This window comes from Linderina pennispora (genome assembly GCF_002104995.1).
Source record: "Linderina pennispora strain ATCC 12442 chromosome Unknown DL89scaffold_63, whole genome shotgun sequence".
Taxonomy (NCBI): Eukaryota; Fungi; Kickxellomycota; class Kickxellomycetes; order Kickxellales; family Kickxellaceae; genus Linderina; species Linderina pennispora.
Genome location: NW_024468311.1, coordinates 17,368 through 35,954, shown reverse-complemented (window position 1 = coordinate 35,954; position 18,587 = coordinate 17,368). Strand labels below are relative to the sequence as shown.

General features: G+C 51.3%; 3 protein-coding genes across 3 annotated transcripts; 2 read left to right on the top strand and 1 right to left on the bottom strand.

Moving 5' to 3' along the window:
- Positions 1-2,493: 2,493 nt before the first annotated feature.
- DL89DRAFT_156994 (uncharacterized protein) lies at positions 2,494-3,083 on the top strand (the record flags this gene model as incomplete). Its single annotated transcript, XM_040883621.1, has 1 exon — positions 2,494-3,083. A coding segment is annotated over one exon (384 nt), but the record flags the coding sequence as incomplete, so codon positions are not given.
- Positions 3,084-12,839: 9,756 nt separating this feature from the next.
- On the bottom strand, positions 12,840-14,543 carry DL89DRAFT_296903 (uncharacterized protein; the record flags this gene model as incomplete). Its single annotated transcript, XM_040890730.1, has 1 exon — positions 12,840-14,543. The coding sequence occupies one exon, from the start codon at positions 14,541-14,543 to the stop codon at positions 12,840-12,842; it is 1,704 nt and encodes a 567-aa protein (XP_040739387.1).
- A 967-nt stretch (positions 14,544-15,510) lies between these two features.
- Positions 15,511-16,936, top strand: DL89DRAFT_271835 (uncharacterized protein). The gene has a single exon (XM_040888949.1). The coding sequence runs from the start codon at positions 15,612-15,614 to the stop codon at positions 16,878-16,880; it is 1,269 nt and encodes a 422-aa protein (XP_040739386.1). The 5' UTR covers positions 15,511-15,611; the 3' UTR covers positions 16,881-16,936.
- The last annotated feature ends 1,651 nt before the right edge of the window (positions 16,937-18,587 follow it).

The following is an 18,587-nucleotide window of genomic DNA, read 5'->3' as shown; positions in this document are numbered from 1 at the left end:
GTACCGCGCCAATGCCAAGGTCGGCGGCTGCGCTGCCGACGACTCACCGGGCCTGGCTCAACTTGCGTGGATCCGCTACCAGCTCCGCCGGGCTCGCCAGCGCAACCGCGACCTGATTCTGATGGGCCATGTAATACCCAACCGCGACAACTACCGCCCCACGTGCTACCATGGCTACGCCCGCACCGTCACACAGGTCGTTCCGCCTCCAGCGCTCGGTGGCAACCAACAATCTCAACCGCAAGCCCAGTGAGAGCAGCGATGACGAATACGACCTGCCTATTGTGCATGCCCAGCTCTATGGCCATAGCAACGTTGACGTCTGGTCGTTCGTCGGCCAGGAAGTCGAGTGGATCGCCTCGAACACACCGATGGAGTTTGTCAACTCCACTGTGCAGCCTGCCGCTGCTGTCAAGGACCAGCGGCTATGGTGGGAGAGGGGAGATCGACGAGGAATCAGGGTACTTTGGCAAACTTATCCGTGATGTGTGGTCAACCGATGGCGCCAAGTCTGCCTCGGTCCAGACCACGGCCGATCAGCAAGCCGATGCTGCCATTGCACCATACACAGAGGGCGAGCGCGGACTGGGCTGATATGGAGGACGACCCCGAGGTGTCGTTCGTCGAAAATGAGCACGGCCAGCTCTGGGCCCACCACCGATCTGACCATGCGCATGGCTCTGCCTGGCGATTTTGTCGACACCCTGTTCAAGGAATTCGAGCGTGTGCTCGTGCTGCCACGTATCCCGCGCCTGAGCATCACGACCATCTCTCCCAGCATCATCCCCAAGTACTTCCCCGCCTTCCGCGTCTTTTACTACGCCCGCACTCCCAGCAATGGCCAGTGGCAGAAGCTTTCGTTAGGCACTCTGTTGGACTACGACGTATACTGGGCCAACCTGAACAAGCTGAACAAGGCTGCCAACATCGAAAGATTCTTCGCGCCGCTCTACCGCTTCTCTTCGGTCTACAGGCTCAATGATCTCTCTGTTGACTCGTACATTGAGTGGGCACGCAAGCTGGTGGGCTCAAAGTCGCTGCGGAAACGCTTCCGGTCGCTGACATATCTCAACACGTAGTCTCCCTTTCATAGAGTCCTTATTTTCTGGTTGGCGCTTTGTATTATTGCTTTCTTAGCCTACTCTTTATTCTTATAGAAGCTGCTTTTACTATTGCATTGAGAAGCAGCGTGCGCTCCTCAGCACGCTAACTGCGCCCATCACGACTTGTTTGGCCGATCCATTGGTAGGTGATTGCTGGTTCTAGATCGTACACCGCCGGAGCTGCCTGTAGATTGCCCGCCAGGGCAAGAGCAGCTTGGACCAGCGGTGCTCTGCTGTATTATTAGCGAAAAAAGCTGTCTACAGCTGTGCTGTTGCAGCCGACTCTTTGCCGCCACCGTCTCATTCTCACCTACGTTGATAGCTGGAAATATTTGCAGATAAACCTATGTTACTTGTAACAACTCTTTACGCTGTTTCAGCCGCAGCCACTGCATTCGTCTTTGGAGTGATAATACACGCCTGCGCTAAACCCGATCCACATAAACCCAAAAACCACCAACCTCCTGGCCCGTTACCGATTCCTCAGAACGCAGTGTCAGGTCACCCGCAGTACACTTCTAACGCAGGACTTAGTGGCTACTTACATGTCGAGCCTCCTGCAAACGCGGTTGTGGTGTCTATTCCTACGTCGCTCAACTGGCAACACCAAAACAGCGCTGAGAAAAAAACCCTTACTCCATACTCGCTACAGAGCAACCTTCTGATGCCCACATGTGGCATTATTGCTCCACCGCCAAGAATCTACACACCAGAATAGAGAAGAGGTACTGTGAATAGCTGTTCTCCAACCTAGGCAATGGTGCAGTTCTCGACAATCAATGAGTCCATAGGGATTTATCCATGCTGGTTTTTGAATATCTCAGCACAGACAATCAGCACCTCTTCTGGATTCCGCAATAAATATGCTCAGCACCCATGGCCATCTGTCGTCGACTATCCACTGACACAACAGCGCAGAGTCGAGGTGGATTGGGGCCTCTAATGTCCTGAAGCCTAATTCCACAAGAGATGCATACATGCTGCCGCTGTCATGCCATTCCTGATGCTTGGCACTGGGCTTGAAGCTCAGAATTATATCACTGGCTTGTTCGCACGAATGCCTCTCTTTTCTGGAGTGAACAGGTACTAGACCAGCGCATGCAGCAGCAGCAGCAGATATCCCCTGCCAACAGTGTCCGAAGCAGTCACAAAACAAATAGCCTGCTCGCTTGGAAACCCGCGCGCAGTCGGCTCCGCGATGAGCCACCACTCAGGAAATCAACCCACGATAAAAAGAACTTTCTAATTAGTTGTGGACTGTTCTCTCTGGTTTTGCCCAACACACTTCTCATGCTGCATGACGCTGGTGCCAAGACCGCATCATCGTGGGGCAACCAGGAGCAGCTGTCTATTTAAAGGACTCTGGTTGTCAGCGGCTTTTCTTGCCACAGGTCATCTCTGCTTCGCTGCTACACTTATAATTAGTATCAACTATGGTAAACTACTCTGCATACCTGGTAATTTTCATCGTTGTTATCGTGCTTATAATACTGTCGTCCTGGGGTCGGATGTACGTGAAAAAACGCGCAGCGCAACAGCACTTTCAACAAAACAGCACAATCCAAATCTTCCAGCCGCTGCCTCAAGAAAACATTACACTGCCCCCGCCTGTAACTGCCCACCGCCGCCGGTCAAGTGTGGACAGCCAGCTTCCTGTTTACACGCCAGCCAACTACAACAAGCCGCCGTCATACGAGGCAGCCATTGCGTCGCCGCCTTCGGCCCGTGCGGCATAGACGCTCAGGCGTTTTCTGTAAATACAAACTTTGCTTAATAGATTGCAAATACCGCCGATTAGATTACACAGTGTCATGCGCTAGATGGCTATTGCATGACTTGCCCGAAACGACATTGTCGCCTGGACATTAGCGCAGCCTTCATGCATGTTTCAGGAGTAATGGGCTAGGTGAATACATAATTAGCCATACCCGGCCACAAAATACTGACCAAATGCCACTCTAAAAACACCTGTCTTCTTCCCCCGTATCATCCCTATCGTCCATTCCTAGTGGCACGGAACTGGTCCAACACAACATGATATTTATTGCGTTCCTCATCATCCCTGCTTTTATCGTCTTGTGGGGTGTACTGCGTGGGTGCATAGTCCGTCGTGCAACAAAACGGCAGGCTGAGCTGCCACAAAGCCGGCCAGCACCACTTAGGCATGTAACAGTGCTCGATCCTGCATTCGCACAGCCAGTTCAGTATCCGCCCCCTGTTGCCAGCCACTACTCTCGTCGCAGCATTGAGACGGACATCCTCCCTATATACAACCCGCCGTCACGGTCCCCAGTGCTTAAGGACGACCCACCTGCATACAATACGCTGACAGCCCCACCGCTGTCGATGCAGATGGCCGCATAGTCTGTGAGTAAATGTAGTAATTCGCTTTGGTCAACCAAATTCCATCACGTTTTTCGCCCATAATCAATAACGATAGCCCCATTGTATGCACCTCAGCGGTCACTCTGTGGAAAATAGCGGAATCTTTACTGTTCACGCCCCGTTAATATTCAACTTTCGTCGCCAATATCAATGACGATGCGAGTGGGAACACGGGTCAAGAGAGACGCTGTGAGATTATACCAGTGGTACTGAGCAATATGTGACGTTTCCGCTAAAATGGCCTTACAAACATTCTATCCCTTATAGCCACGTTACGGCAGTTGATGCAGCAGTATCACAGGCGGTTACTACTCGCAAGCATGCTATTAGCATCAAGTGTGGTATTGTGGCCGATGAGACCACTTATTCCAACGGTGCAGGAGTAGGGCAGATATAGCTCACTATGTAAAAAGATAAGAACATAATGATTTTTAGCTAAGGGCACTGGAGGCTATTCATAGCTGCTTATTTACTCAACAATTACCTAAGAGTTTTGTAACTTTTAGTACTTTTACTGAAATAGTCTTTCTACCTAGGAGGTCATTCATAATTACTAAACTAATTCAAATATAATTAAAACTTTTAAAACTTTTTATTCTTTTATTTTTTTTTTATGCTTCTACAAAACCCCTATTGGCATCCTAAAAAATTTCAGTTGATATACAATTAATATGCTTCTACTGAGATAGAGACTGGGTCATAAGAAATTAACTGAAATTTTTTAGGATGCCAATAGGGGTTTTGTAGAAGCATAAAAAAAAAATAAAAGAATAAAAAGTTTTAAAAGTAGTAGCTATTTTTTACTTAGTTTAGTGATTGTGAATGACCCCCTATAAGGAAGTATATGGGGGTATTCATAGATATATAAATTTTAGATATTTACAATTTAGTTAGATATTTGAATTATCATTTTCAGAACAGATTATTACTACTAGATATTTTTAGCAAAGATTTTACTAATTATTGTATGAAGTGTATTTTTGTATTATTAATAAATACTAAGATACAAATATTTTTCTTTTAGTTTCACCCAAACTGCTATTGGTATCTTAGAAAAGTTTAAGTAAAATGATTTTAACTAGAAAGAAAAAAATTGCATATTTGAGATTAATTATCTTTAGGCAACAAAAGTCAATATCATAATAGATATGGTTATGCAACTATAAAGAAATCATGATCACTAAAACTTTTCCAAGATGCTACTAGTAGTTTGGGTGAAATGGTTATTTTACTGAAATTGCCAGTAGCTACAATATGCTTAAACAATTACTAGGCAAATAAATACCTCTGTATTACCTCTATAGGGGATTAGCCAAAGAAAACAGAATTGAATAGCCAATGTGAGAAATTGAGCCTATTGAAATTTGAAGCCTATAGGCAATAGTTGAAGAACCCTACTTCCAAATACTAGGTTGAGATACAATTTGATTTATATATGAAAAAGTATGTGGAAGCATATATAGTATCAAGCATTCTATAGATCATGGCTTTACCAGAACTCCGCCGTCGATGACCATTATCGCCCCAGTAACATAGGCTCCGGCCGTTGATGAAAGGTAGATAATTGCAGAGGCAGCATCTGCTTTATGTCCGACGCGCTTAAGAGGAATGGCACTTATAGCAGCCTTCTTGCGGAGCTCATTCTGCTGGTCATATAGTATTGTGGCAAAGAGACCAGGGGCAATAGCATTGACGTTGACGTTGTAGGGTGCAAGCTTTTGCGCCAGATCGCGTGTCATATGAGCCAAACCTGCCTTGCACGATGGGTACAAAGTATTGGAAACTGATAGGGCTGTCATAGCAGCAACACTTGTCACATTAATAACCCGCGCAGGATCGTCGTCAGTAGCTGTCTTTCGCAGCAGAGGAAGGAATTTTTGGACAAGAGTAAGCGGGCGCTGCAAGGTGATGTTAATGTCGCACACCATGTCTGACTCGGTCAGCTCAATAAATGGCTTTGATGTCACCAAGACTGCGTTGTTGATGAGGACATGGACTCCATTTGGTTCCCTGCGCGCTATTTCTCTAACGAGGGCCTCGACTTGGTCATACTCAAGAAGGTCACAGACGACGTACTGGCACTTGCCAGGCCCACTAGCTGTCAGGCACTCAGACTCGCGCTTGAGGTTCTCTTCGTTACGGCTGGCAATGTAGACATTGGCGCCATTTGCAACTAGTCCGTCGGCAGCCATCAGCCCGATACCTATAGCACCACCAGTGATAATGAAGGTCTTGTTGTTAACAGAAAAGAGCGATGCGATGTCCATGGTAAAGAGTATGTTTAAAACGTCAGTGTAGCGGAGATAAAGAGCAGTTGCTGTGGAGGCTCTACGCTTTGTTGTGCAAATAGAGAGGCACAGTTCGGGGCATGCGAGGCATTACCTTGTTATTATTTGCTCCTGAAGTGGAGATTGTTCCATGTTGTTTCCTTCACACCGAGTGCGAAACCCATGCACTCCCACCAGCACCCCTAGATCACAATGCTAAAGCCATGAAGTGTCCAACAGCCTCAAACTGGGACAACGGGTAATGGAGTATGCAATGTTTGTGGCCAGCAGGCTCATTTATTCATGACTTGGATACCTACAGATGCCACTAGAGAATGAAGTTACAGTACAATTAATGGTTTGACAAAACCAAAAGTTGACTATCAGCAAATGAAAACAGTATCAAAATTTATGTTTGCTTCAGTGGGTCATGATGGCAATATCCCCATATTCGGAAAGCGGGCAACGCAAGTACAGCGCTACCAAGTATTCCGGGTTTACCTGCATGGGTTGTGTATCAGAACCTAGCATATCTTTTAGGAAGGGGCACGCCTCTATATCTTATAACCATTGCACGCACCATAGCCTCACCAAAAATACTTTAATATACTGCCTATACATCAACTATTTCGTAGACATGTTCCCTCAGATGTTGCATTTTTAGTTTATTTAGGGCTATGTGATACACGCAGAGCTATGTATTGTGTGCATCAATAATCTGCCTATAGCCAGCCGGTGCCGTCATCGCTAAGTGTGCAATATTTTGTCCCAGTTGCGGCATGTCAAACGATGAAGATAGATATGTCTTTTGCTATTAGTCGCAAAAACGAATGGACAAAAGAAAATAAAGCTTTTAGAGCTCGTCGTGAGCATAGGGGATGGGTGAAACAGAAACAGCGTCATCCTGAGGCGCAGCAGGAACAGGCGTCTCCCCAGAAGGGCCCTCCTTCCCATCTACCATACCATCCTCCGGCATAGGGCAGGCGAAGGGGCCAGTAATAAGCGCATGGTATTCGCACTTTTCGGGCTCGGTGACCTTTACTATCTCGATCTCCTCGGCACACTCAAATGTCGCAATAAGCGAGCGGTTGGGCCCGTTCCAGCACTTGTTTCCATTCAGGTACTTGTGGGTGGTATACAGCGTAATTCCGTCGCTGTCCTTGGCGAAATCAGCAAAAGAGCCCAGGTGCTGGCGGGAATTGTCCTTGTTGCTGATCTGAGTAGCCTGGTCCAGCAAGCACACCTCGTACGTGTACTCGCCAGCATCCAAAGAGTAGCATTTGTCCTTCAGCGGCAGGTACATATCGCGCTCGCCCAAGTCCTTACCCAGAAGCTCGGAAAGCACGCTGACATCATTCGCCAGCTGGCTCTTATCCGAGCTCGCAGTATAGTACGCACTACGCGCATCGGCCAACCGCTGCTGGAAATCCGCATCAGGCTGCTCGGAATCCACCGGAGTCTCGGTGGTCTCGTCAAGTATAAGCTCGAGCCGCGCCTTGGCCTCAGCGACGCGCTCCTGGGCCTTAGCAATCTCCAGAGTCTCGTACTGGCTAGAAATTACTGTGCTATCGGCATCACGCATCTGCTCGAACTCTCCCAAGCCGACGACGGCGGCCTTGACGGCCAAGTCATGGTAGTTTTTGTTATAGTCATCGCGCAGCTTGGCCAAGATGCCGTAGAGCAGGTCGATGTCAGCCTTGTTGGTCTCGCGCTCGCTCTCAGCAATATTGATTGCGTCACGGCAGGCTTCGTAGTTTTTGTCGTCTTGCAATTCGCTGTCGCGGTCCATCTCCTGTTCACGTGCAGCCCGCGCTCCCTCGCCTTCCTCCATCACCGATGCCGCCGCATTTTCCAGGTACGGGTATGCGTCGGCAAACTCGGTGTACTCCTTGACAGCCAGACTCACCGCCTCGTCATTGAACTCGGCGTTGTGCTCGCGGCGCACTGCGCGTAGAAGCATAATCAACGAATCGCGCTGCCACCGGCTGCGATGCAAGGCCATGGCCAGGTGCCGCCGGTACGCGATCAGATCTGGCAGATATTCGTCAAAGAGACCCTGCTTGCGCATTGCGCGGTCACTGTCCTGGTTGGCCCGCATCTCCTGTTCCTGCTTTTCCAGCATGTCCTTCAGCTGCTCGGCCTCCGCAAGATGGACTTCGGCGTCAGCTAGTTTCGATTGCTTGCGAGCAAGCTCTTCGCGCTTGATTTTGCGCAGCCCCGATGCCTCACGCACTAGCTGCCTCAGCCGTTGCTGCCCTGCCTTCTGTTCTTTCTCCTGGCTGGCCCTCAACTCCCGGTGCGCGCGGCCCACTGTATCACACGTGTTGGGACATACCACATGCGAGTCCCATTCATCCGACCCATCGCAGCACTGCGGATCGCACACGCCGTCGTTGACTCTGGCAGAGTCGATAATGGCCGGCTCGTGCCCTTCGTTGCGGCAATAGAACATGCCGTTATTACATGCCGACGTACCCGGCTCGTCTGAGCCGTCAGTGCAATCGCAGTAGTCGTCATTGACACGCGCAAACGGAATCTCCTTGGACCCATCCAAGCACTCGAAATTGCCCCGTGCATTCGCCACATATTTTTCGGCCAAAGCCGGGTTCAGGCCACGAATCTGTGCCGAGGTGCTTGCCACTGAGTGTGGCAGCAGCAGCAGCAGGAACGACGCGAGTGCAATACGGGTCTGCATCTGAGTAGAAGATGAAAAAAAAAAAAAAGAAAAGAAAAAGACGACAATAGACAGGCTTACAAAGAGAAAGCCAGGCTGGCCTATGGGCTCGCTCTCGCTTGCGCCTATGACGCGCATGGTCGTGGCAAATCCAATGATCTGTGCATCTAATCATGTCTTCTCCGCAATATCTAAATATAGCTACCCTCATCCATGTGATCGCCGGCCATGTACTATTCATATATGCTTTTTCCTACTCTATGGCTTGCTGCAGCAGCCACTGCTGTGTTCGCATTCCTAAAATATAGAAAGAAAATGCTGCTTTAGTGGTCGACAAAGGGGGGAGGGAGGGAGGGAGGGGCCAGGTTTTAGACTGTCTCTTTGTTGTTTTCCAAACCGCGATTGGGAAAAGTATACCTGCAATCTCTTGCAATGACTAGTGGATATTGTTTCCAGGCAAGGAATCGCTATATTGAAAATGAAAACCAAGCATTTCAACAAAGGAGAAAAGAAACCCGCCTTTGTAGTGCTTGGCAAAAACACCACATGTCATCTGGAAGGCCAAGTGAGCACAGTGCCTCCTCGCCCCCCAACTAAAAAAGTCGGTCCTGCAAGGTGTCATGTATTTATACATAGCTCATCCCCCCTCGCTGTTTGTGCAGCTGTTCATCCTGGAATTTATTTTTTACTTCCACTTCTCCCCCTTCTCTCTCCAGCTCTTCCGAGGCTTTTTCTTCATTTTCCTTGTTATACATATATTTTAATGAAGGCCACTTACCTTGCTTTTCTTCTGGGCCTTTGTGCCTTGGTCATTGCGCAAGAATTGCCATCCACTGACCAGCAGCCATCAGCTAGCGACACTGGCGTTACTGACACCACAAAGGCCACGCATACTACACAGAGTACGGAGAGTACCGGGACCACCAAATCCGAGCCTACTAGCATGACGCGCTCGGAACCAACCTCCGATACCACTGAGCATATTACCAGCACACCGACCGACATGGATACCGGCGACACTGAGACAGTGACCTCAACCACTACTGTGACATCCTTCCCTCCGACGCCAACCACCAAACATTCCTCCGCTAAACACAGCACAGCCGTGGAGACATCGCATTCCCCGACATCCACCGAGCCAACACCAGCCTCAACTGACACCTCCACAGGGACACCGTCGCCGACAAAGAAGCCGACTTTACAGGATACCAAAAAAAAGTCGAATCTCCCTACCGGCGCTATCATTGGCATAGTAGTCGGCGGCGTAGTGGTGCTTGCTGGCGCATTCATTGCATTCCTGTTTTGGCGCCGCAGCAAGCAGCGTAGCAAGTTCTCGAGCAAGATTGACTATGCCGAGTTCCCTGAATTTAGTCCCTCCCACTCTAACGCCAACCAGACGAATGCCTTGCCACACAACCAAACCACAAATACTGGGCTTGGGCTATCGGACGAGTCAGGGCATCCGCAGCAGGGTGTGTTTCTACGTGAGCTCGACGAGGCGTAACAAAAATCACTTTCATTGAGCAATTTATTTATCGCGTTTTTTCTACCTCAGCTCCTCCCGTTTTTGTTTTTATTTTTGTTTTTTTTTTACTTTACTGTCGCCTGGCTGCGCTTTGGATCACACTCTCGTTGGATCTGGGCATGCATGGCACCAGGCTGCTGGTCTTCAGTTGGTACGCTCGGTACAACGGGTACTTGCTGGCGCTGATTGCCTCTGTCAAGCGTACCGACATCAGTGTCAGCCCTACCAGCCCACACGCCCCGCCGCAGTACAATCCACCCACGGGTGCCCCGGTCGCTGCCAGCGCAAATGCTGCCAGTGCTACCCACAGTATCTGCTCGCAGAACACATTCGGGTGCCGCGCATACTTGTACAGTCCTGAGTGCACAAACCCGGCCCGCACCTCTGCGCTGTTCGCACCACTGAGCTTCCTCTGCTGGAACGCATACTGCTGCCCGTCTGCAACAATCTCCACCACCAGTGCCAAGCACATAACTCCCGCCAGCCCATACTCCGCCATCGACCACTCTTTCTCCACTTCGCTGTCCTGCAGGAGCCGAAGTGGCAACGCAATTCCATACAAGAGCGCGTGCTGACACAGAGCAATAAACACAAAGTTGAATACCTCCCATCCAACTGCATACAGACAGCCCAGGGTTTTGTGGAGCTGTCCGCGCACATGCGCCCACCGGTGGTCCTCAAAGCCCACCGAAAACCCACCGCGCCGCCAGAAGTTGCGGGTATGATGCACAGTCCACACGAAAACTACAGTCTGCACAAATACCGCCTTGCTGGAAACCTGCAGGTAGCCGTCCGAAAGGTAGTGCTCGTGAGTCCACAGAATCCCGTAGATGGTTGGCATCAGCGCCCAGAGCCGGTCGACTGTCGAAAAGTTGCGCTCTCCGCGCTGCTGTACCCACGTCATCGCATAGCTGCCGAAGATCACGCCCCAGAAAAACAAACGCACTGTCTCGGACTCGCCTGGCGGCTGCGTCTGAACGAATTCCACCACTGCCGAGGTCATTTTGGAAGTGTATATACGACTGTAAGAGTTTGCTGCTAGAATACCAATAAAAGCGCTTAGTGACTGAGAAGAAGCAATAGCCACTTCAAAGGCACAATTAAAGCCAGCCTTTGGCCATGCTGCACACACAAGGACTAGGGGGGAAGCCAATGCAGGCTGTGCTGGGACGCGACTTGCTCGATAGTTGCTGCTAACCTGCTGTCCACGAGGCCCGTGACTTTTCCCACCACTTCGTTTTTGGCTGGTGCGCCAGAGATGCAGTGCTCCTTACCTGCTGACTTGTCATTGAGTGCAGTGCCACTGACACACCGCCCTCTTGCCAATGCTAATACGCCAAGAGCGGAGGCTTCGATGCCTGGATATAATTCACTCCATGTAGCCCATACAATGGTGCCACAACTCCCACTGACAAGTCCGCCCACCCCAGAAGACAAAACACATTCACTCCCTATATAACCCGATTACCACACTGATTCCATAGATACGTTCATTGGACCGCCTCACTCCGTCGTCAACATACCATAATCGCATTCCCCAAATGCACGTACTCTCTACGCGCTCTTTCACCCTGGCCTCACTCGGCCTGGCCATCTGTGCTGCTGCTGTACCAGCGAACTGGCCAACCCTGACCAGTGCTCTTTCCCGAGCTGACCAGATGTGGAGTACCGCCGAAGCCCAACTCTCCGACCAGCTCATGTCTCTCAGTTCAGCCGACACCCGTCTCAGCTCCCAGTTCAACTCGGCCCAGGCAGAGTTTAATTCACAGATTAACATGCAGATTGGCTCGCAGATCAGCGACTACCAGAGCGCTGTCTCCTCGATTTCCAGCTACCTAGACTCGCTCTGCAACTCCAAGACACCCTCATGGTTCTGCTTTGGTACTGGCCCTTGAGCAGAACTAGCTCCTTCTCAGTAGCCTAAGTCTCCTCATTATTGGACAAATTCCAGCCTAGACTCAGCAACCTACCCGCCTTTTGTGATTCTCATGTCTGGTTGTTCGGAGTAACTACCGAATGCGATGATTCATTCAACGGCTGCTTGGCATCCGAGCTCACTAATCATCATTTGCATTTTGGCCTCTGCTCGCTGCTTTAAATGCACTTTTATTTGTCGCCAGTAGCATAGACTGCATACAGAAAGTTATTCCGCAACAAATGCGGCCAATTTCTGACATTGGGTCCATATAACCGAATACCCAATCTGCCTCAAATCGCACACGCATTCCTCAACATGATACGTGGTTGTTTCTATACACCCAATCCTCGATTTATAAGGATGCTCCTTCAACTAACGTACTTTACCTGTCATTGTGTAAACTGCATCCTCCTCTTCACTATGCAGTACTCATTCGGTTTTACATTCCTGTTTATCGCCTTTGCCTCTGCGTCACCATCAAACTGGCCAACTCTGACTGTGATTCTTCCGCTATCAGAACCAACTACACTCTGGAGCAGCATGCAATCACAAGCATATTCGCAAGTTTCTGCTGGCTTGGAATCTCAACTAACCCCACAGTTCTCTTCTCAATTCGGCCCATACATAGGGATACACTCGGCTTATTCCAGCATGCTGTGTAGCGCCCCCGAATACGCGTGGATATGCAAATGGCATGGACTTTTAACGCCATCTACATTTCTTCAGGGTACTCTCAGTGGCAACTATAAGCGCTATTGAAAGATATGAAACGTGAAATCGATATTCTGCTTAACAAATAGCTAGTATTGACAGGCTTTTTTTTTAAATAAAAACATCCACTTGCAAGGTAGACTACAAACGACTCAATGCGCTTAGTAAGAATGTAAAGGATTGGAGTTAGATGCAAAGAGACACAAAACAAACGACGGAAACCATCCATTTCCGCTTTTAGACAGCATTTTCACTTTTAGACACGGGCAGCAGCAGTTCCAGAGGTCGGAGTAGGGCCAGCTGATGCAGTAGGGGCAGGAGCAGCAGCCGCAGCTCCACTGTTGTATCCATTGTTGTATCCACCGCTAGCATATCCACCAGGTGCTGGTGCCGTCACTGTGTTAGTCACCGTCGAGGTGGCAGTCACAGTGGTCGCAGGAGCAGTCACAGTGGTCGCAGGAGCAGTCACAGTGGTCGCAGGAGCAGTCACAGTGGTCGCAGGAGCAGTCACAGTGGTCGCAGGAGCAGTCACGGTGATCGCAGGAGCGGTCACAGTGGTCCCAGGAGCGGTCACAGTGGTCCCAGGAGCGGTCACGGTGGTCGCAGGAGCAGTAACTGTATTGGTCACGGTGCCTGCAGGAGCGGTCACTGTGGTCCCAGGAGCGGTCACGGTGGTTGCAGGAGCAGTCACGGTGGTCCCAGGAGCAGTAACTGTATTGGTCACGGTGCCTGCAGGAGCGGTCACTGTGGTCCCAGGAGCGGTCACGGTGGTTGCAGGAGCAGTCACGGTGGTTGCAGGAGCAGTCACGGTGGTTGCAGGAGCAGTCACGGTGGTTGCAGGAGCAGTCACGGTGATCGCAGGAGCAGTCACGGTGGTCCCAGGAGCGGTCACGGTGGTTGCAGGAGCGGTCACGGTGGTTGCAGGAGCGGTCACGGTGATCGCAGGAGCAGTCACGGTGGTCGCAGGAGCAGTAACTGTATTGGTCACGGTGCCTGCAGGAGCGGTCACTGTGGTCCCAGGAGCGGTCACGGTGGTTGCAGGAGCAGTCACGGTGGTCCCAGGAGCAGTAACTGTATTGGTCACGGTGCCTGCAGGAGCGGTCACGGTGATCGCAGGAGCAGTCACGGTGGTTGCAGGAGCGGTCACGGTGGTTGCAGGAGCGGTCACGGTGGTTGCAGGAGCAGTCACGGTGCCTGCAGGAGCGGTCACTGTGGTCCCAGGAGCGGTCACGGTGGTCGCAGGAGCAGTAACTGTATTGGTCACGGTGCCTGCAGGAGCGGTCACTGTGGTCCCAGGAGCGGTCACGGTGGTTGCAGGAGCAGTCACGGTGGTCGCAGGAGCAGTAACTGTATTGGTCACGGTGCCTGCAGGAGCGGTCACTGTGGTCCCAGGAGCAGTCACGGTGGTTGCAGGACCAGTGACCGTCACTGTCGTGGTGACCGGGGGCACGACACCCGATGACCCGTACGACCCATACGACCCGTTCGACGCGTACCCGCCAGGGACAGGTGCCGATGTAGGTGCAGCGGCAGCTGAGGTTGGTGCAGCAGCAGCCGATGTGGGTGCAGCGGCAGCTGAGGTTGGTGCAGCAGCAGCCGATGTGGGTGCAGCGGCAGCTGAGGTTGGTGCAGCAGCAGCTGAGGTTGGTGCAGCAGCAGCCGATGTGGGTGCAGCGGCAGCTGAGGTTGGTGCAGCAGCAGCCGATGTGGGTGCAGCGGCAGCTGAGGTTGGTGCAGCGGCAGCTGAGGTTGGTGCAGCAGCAGCCGATGTGGGTGCAGCGGCAGCCGATGTGGGTGCAGCAGCAGCAGAGGTTGGTGCAGCAGCAGCCGAGGAAGAGGCAACAGCGCTCGATCCGTAGCTCGATCCGTAGTTAGCAAAATGTACGCCCTTGAAGGCTGGCGAGGCAAAGGTGCCAATCGAGAGGGCGAGAACAGCAAGGGCGGCGATGTTGATCTGCATATTGTCGTTTGATTATCCGAGTATGCTAGTACTGAGTGAAACTAGATGGGTCTGTGTCTAAAAGAATCTATGAAGTCTACGTTCTGCAGTGAGATATTGCCTATTGAAGCTATTTTTGCAAGTGCCTGAAGATACTTGAGGATACAGATTTTACTCTGCATGCTTTTCGTCTGCTCTCGCTCTTTTATACTGAATTTGGTGGTGGTGGTCTGCAATGCACTGTGGCAGTCCTGCCACTAGGGAAAGGGGAATTTTTAATGTATGTAGTGCCACATGGTCCATTGCATTTTGGCTGTGTGGGTGAGTATAGCTACCAACGAATTGGCCCCCCTTCTTTTTCAAAGGAGGATAAGCCCTCTCAGTATCTATGTTTCATTCCTGCAAAAAGCGCAATGGTAACCATTACTTCCCCCACCTGTATGACCGGCGCCAGCTCAGCCCCAGTCACACAGGCAGCCATACTGGCTGCATATAATTGGCACACTTTGAGTCCCAGTACACCTAAAAGGATCAGTCTGAAAATATGGAGCATGGCGAATACAGGCGCAACCCATTCTCTCACTGACACCATCCAGGTGGTTAATCTTTATGCGACACGTGGGGGTCCAGATTGTACAATAAGCCGTGTGCCGAGCTCCATATGGCTGCCCCGATTTTTAACTTCCACTGCCGACCCACCTGCGACACGTCCTAGCCCCACGCGCTGAAAACCACCTGTATTATCCGGAGCATTATATCTACGGGTGCTAGATCCACCTGCCTGTTTCAGTCATGGATGGGTATGCTACAAATCGCATTCTAGGCCAGATCATCCAGGGCTTCCTCGACCAAGTGCGCCCAGCTTCACTCTACAAAATACACCCATGTTTCCCAGAAACAGAGCGTTTGCATGCATGTTGTAGAAAGAGGTGTATAAAAAGCAACCCCGTCGCAAGCATCAGTACCATCAGCATTCTTTCAGGCATCTCTACTGATATACACTCAAAAAAAGCATACTTGCACCCTCGCATACCTCCTCTCCTTCACCTCATTTCTCCTATCACTTCACCCCTTCGGTTATTGTTGCCAATGCTAGTCAAGTTCGGATTTGTTGCTGCTCTGGCACTTGGTGTGTTGGCCAAGCAGGCGCCTACCGACAGCAGTGCTGCTGTTGTTGAAATGGTTGAGCCCGGAAAGGCTGGCATGCCAGACTCGCGGATTCGCGTAGCACTCGATGACGAAAACGAGGACCTCTTCAAGAAGCACCGCAAGAAGAAGAACTCTGGTGGCGGCGGTGGTGGTGGCTACTCGTCGGCCCCACCAAGCGGTGGTTACTCGTCGGCTCCGCCAAGTGGTGGTTACTCATCGGCTCCGCCAAGCGGTGGCTACTCGTCGGCTCCGCCAAGCGGTGGTTACTCGTCGGCTCCGCCAAGCGGTGGCTACTCGTCGGCCCCGCCAAGCGGTGGTTACTCGTCAGCCCCGCCAAGCGGTGGTTACTCGTCAGCCCCATCATCTCCCCCTCCTCCTTCAGGGTATGGCTCCTCTCCGGCTCCGGCTCCAGCTCCAGCCCCTGCCCCTGCCCCTGCCCCCGCCCCTGCTCCTGCTTATGGTTCTTCTGCTCCCTCTCCTAGTGGTTATACAGCTTCTGCCCCTGCTCCGGCTCCGGCTCCGGCTCAGGCTCCGGCTCAGGCTCCTTCATACGGTGCTCCTGCTCCAGCGTCATATGGCGCCCCAGCCCAAGCCCCTGCTCCGGCTCCGGCTCCAGCTCAGGCTCCTTCGTACGGCGCTCCTGCTCCAGCGTCATATGGCGCCCCAGCCCAAGCCCCTGCTCCGGCTCAGGCTCCGGCTCAGGCTCCGGCCCAGGCTCCTTCGTACGGTGCTCCCGCTCCAGCGTCATACGGTGCCCCAGCCCAAGCCCATGCACCTGCACCTGCACCTGCACCTGCACCGGCTCAGGCTCCTTCGTACGGTGCTCCTGCTCCAGCGTCATATGGCGCCCCAGCCCAAGCCCCTGCTCAGGCTCCGGCCCAGGCTCCTTCGTACGGTGCTCCCGCTCCAGCGTCATACGGTGCCCCAGCCCAAGCCCCTGCTCCTGCTCCTGCTCCTGCTCCTGCTCCTGCTCCTGCTCCTGCTCCTGCTCCAGCATCATACGGCGCCCCAGCCCAAGCCCCTGCTCAGGCTCCGGCTCCGGCTCCGGCTCCAGCTCAGTCATATGGCGCTCCGGCCCCAGCGTCATATGGTGCTCCTGCTCCGGCTCCTGCCCCTGCACCAGCTCAGTCATACGGTGCTCCTCCCCCGGCTCAGTCGTACGGTGCTCCGAGTGCTAACGATGGCTCAGGTAGCTACGGCAGAAAGTAGGTCAAATAGTACATTCTCAATGGCTATTGATCATATTGATTCCTACTCAACATTACTTCACTATCATATCCTTTACAAATATGAACACCTTATATTCTGCACTAGTTCCCTCAAGTGTTACAATATACATTCTGTTGTGACCCATCGAATCGAGATGCTGAGCACCCCTTGATATTATCCAGCAAGAAAACTACATGCTTCCATGTGGTGTGCCCCTGCATTACGAAGCACGAGGGCTTCAGGGTGTCTGTCAGCCAGCTTCCTCATCAGCTACTCCATATATCATATTGTATTTAGGAAAGTATACTCTTCATGAGTGTGCCTTGGTGCCATGACTCTCGTGCTATTTGCATTCTCTGATAATCGCTAGGCTCACACATATAAGCTTAAGTCATAATGTCTATCACTCTTGTGCAAACATTGACAAAAGAACAGCTGGATTATTGCAGGCGTATAAACATGCCACATATTTTTATCTGCAGGAAAAGATGCTGCCGGTTTGGTTCTCCTGTGTAGGATGTATATTGTAGTAGTTGTCACTGGACACTTCGTGCTAATTATGTTTCTGCTGTGTAGCTTAGCGACTATTTGTGCTATTACCTTTTAATTCTGGGTTGCATCGATAACCTCACATTTTATCCATTATGATGGAGAGGATAGCTTATTAAACATGGGATTCCTAGCGTTATGTTTCCATACCTTAGACTATCAATATTCTGGATTGACACAAGTCCAATACTGACGAGTACAATGGACTAAATTACTACTGGAATGCATGGTAAATGCCGGCGCGGTGATAGATAATGCAGAATTCCTGAGCAACGAAGACATTTGCCCAATGAATCTATTTACAATCTGCTACATGTAAACGAGTCGTAGCAACAACCGAACCGCCTGCGAGTCGGCTCAGCCTTGATCCTTCAGTTCTTAACCCAAGCTGGCGGATGTAGGCATTTCTCCAGATAACCCCCCACACAACTGTTCATAGCGCGGACACTTTGCATAGCTAATACATCGCCCATGTGTATGGACAACATCTAGAACATCAGCAGCTGTGGTGCAATTAATGTCCCATATGGCTCCAGCTTAATGGCACTGGATACACACTCCACACACTGGTTTATGTGAGTGTCCTATTAAGCACATTCAGTAATTCTACTTATCTACCCTTAGAACCATTGGCTCAATGATGTCTAGGCTCTGGCAACCGAAGAGCCTGATCCGAGCATTGCACTCATCATGCACTCGACACACACTGCACCCATTCCTAGAGACTGCCTCGTCCGGATCGGTTGCACACGCCATTACATACTCGCAGCAAATTTCGGAACAAGAGCCAGAGCCATTTCGGCTGGTACGTGAGCAGGCGATCAGCTTTGATGCACACGAAGCGCGCAAGATGATCTCGCCGTTGCAAGGCTCATTTATGGCGCAAATGGTCAGGGCAGCACAAGCGGAGAATGTCCTTGAGCTCGGATGCTATTTGGGGTACTCGGCACTGTGGTTGGCACATGGACTCGGCAATGACAAGGGCCATGTGTGGACTTGTGAGCGAGATATGCGAGTAGCTGACCATGCTGCGAAGCACGTAGCACAGGCTGGCCTTCTGCAGAGAATAAGCGTGGTTCCAGAGCCGGCCGACAAGGTCCTGCGAGACTGGGATCTGGCTGACAGGCGGTTGCTGGACTTTATTTTTATCGACGCCAA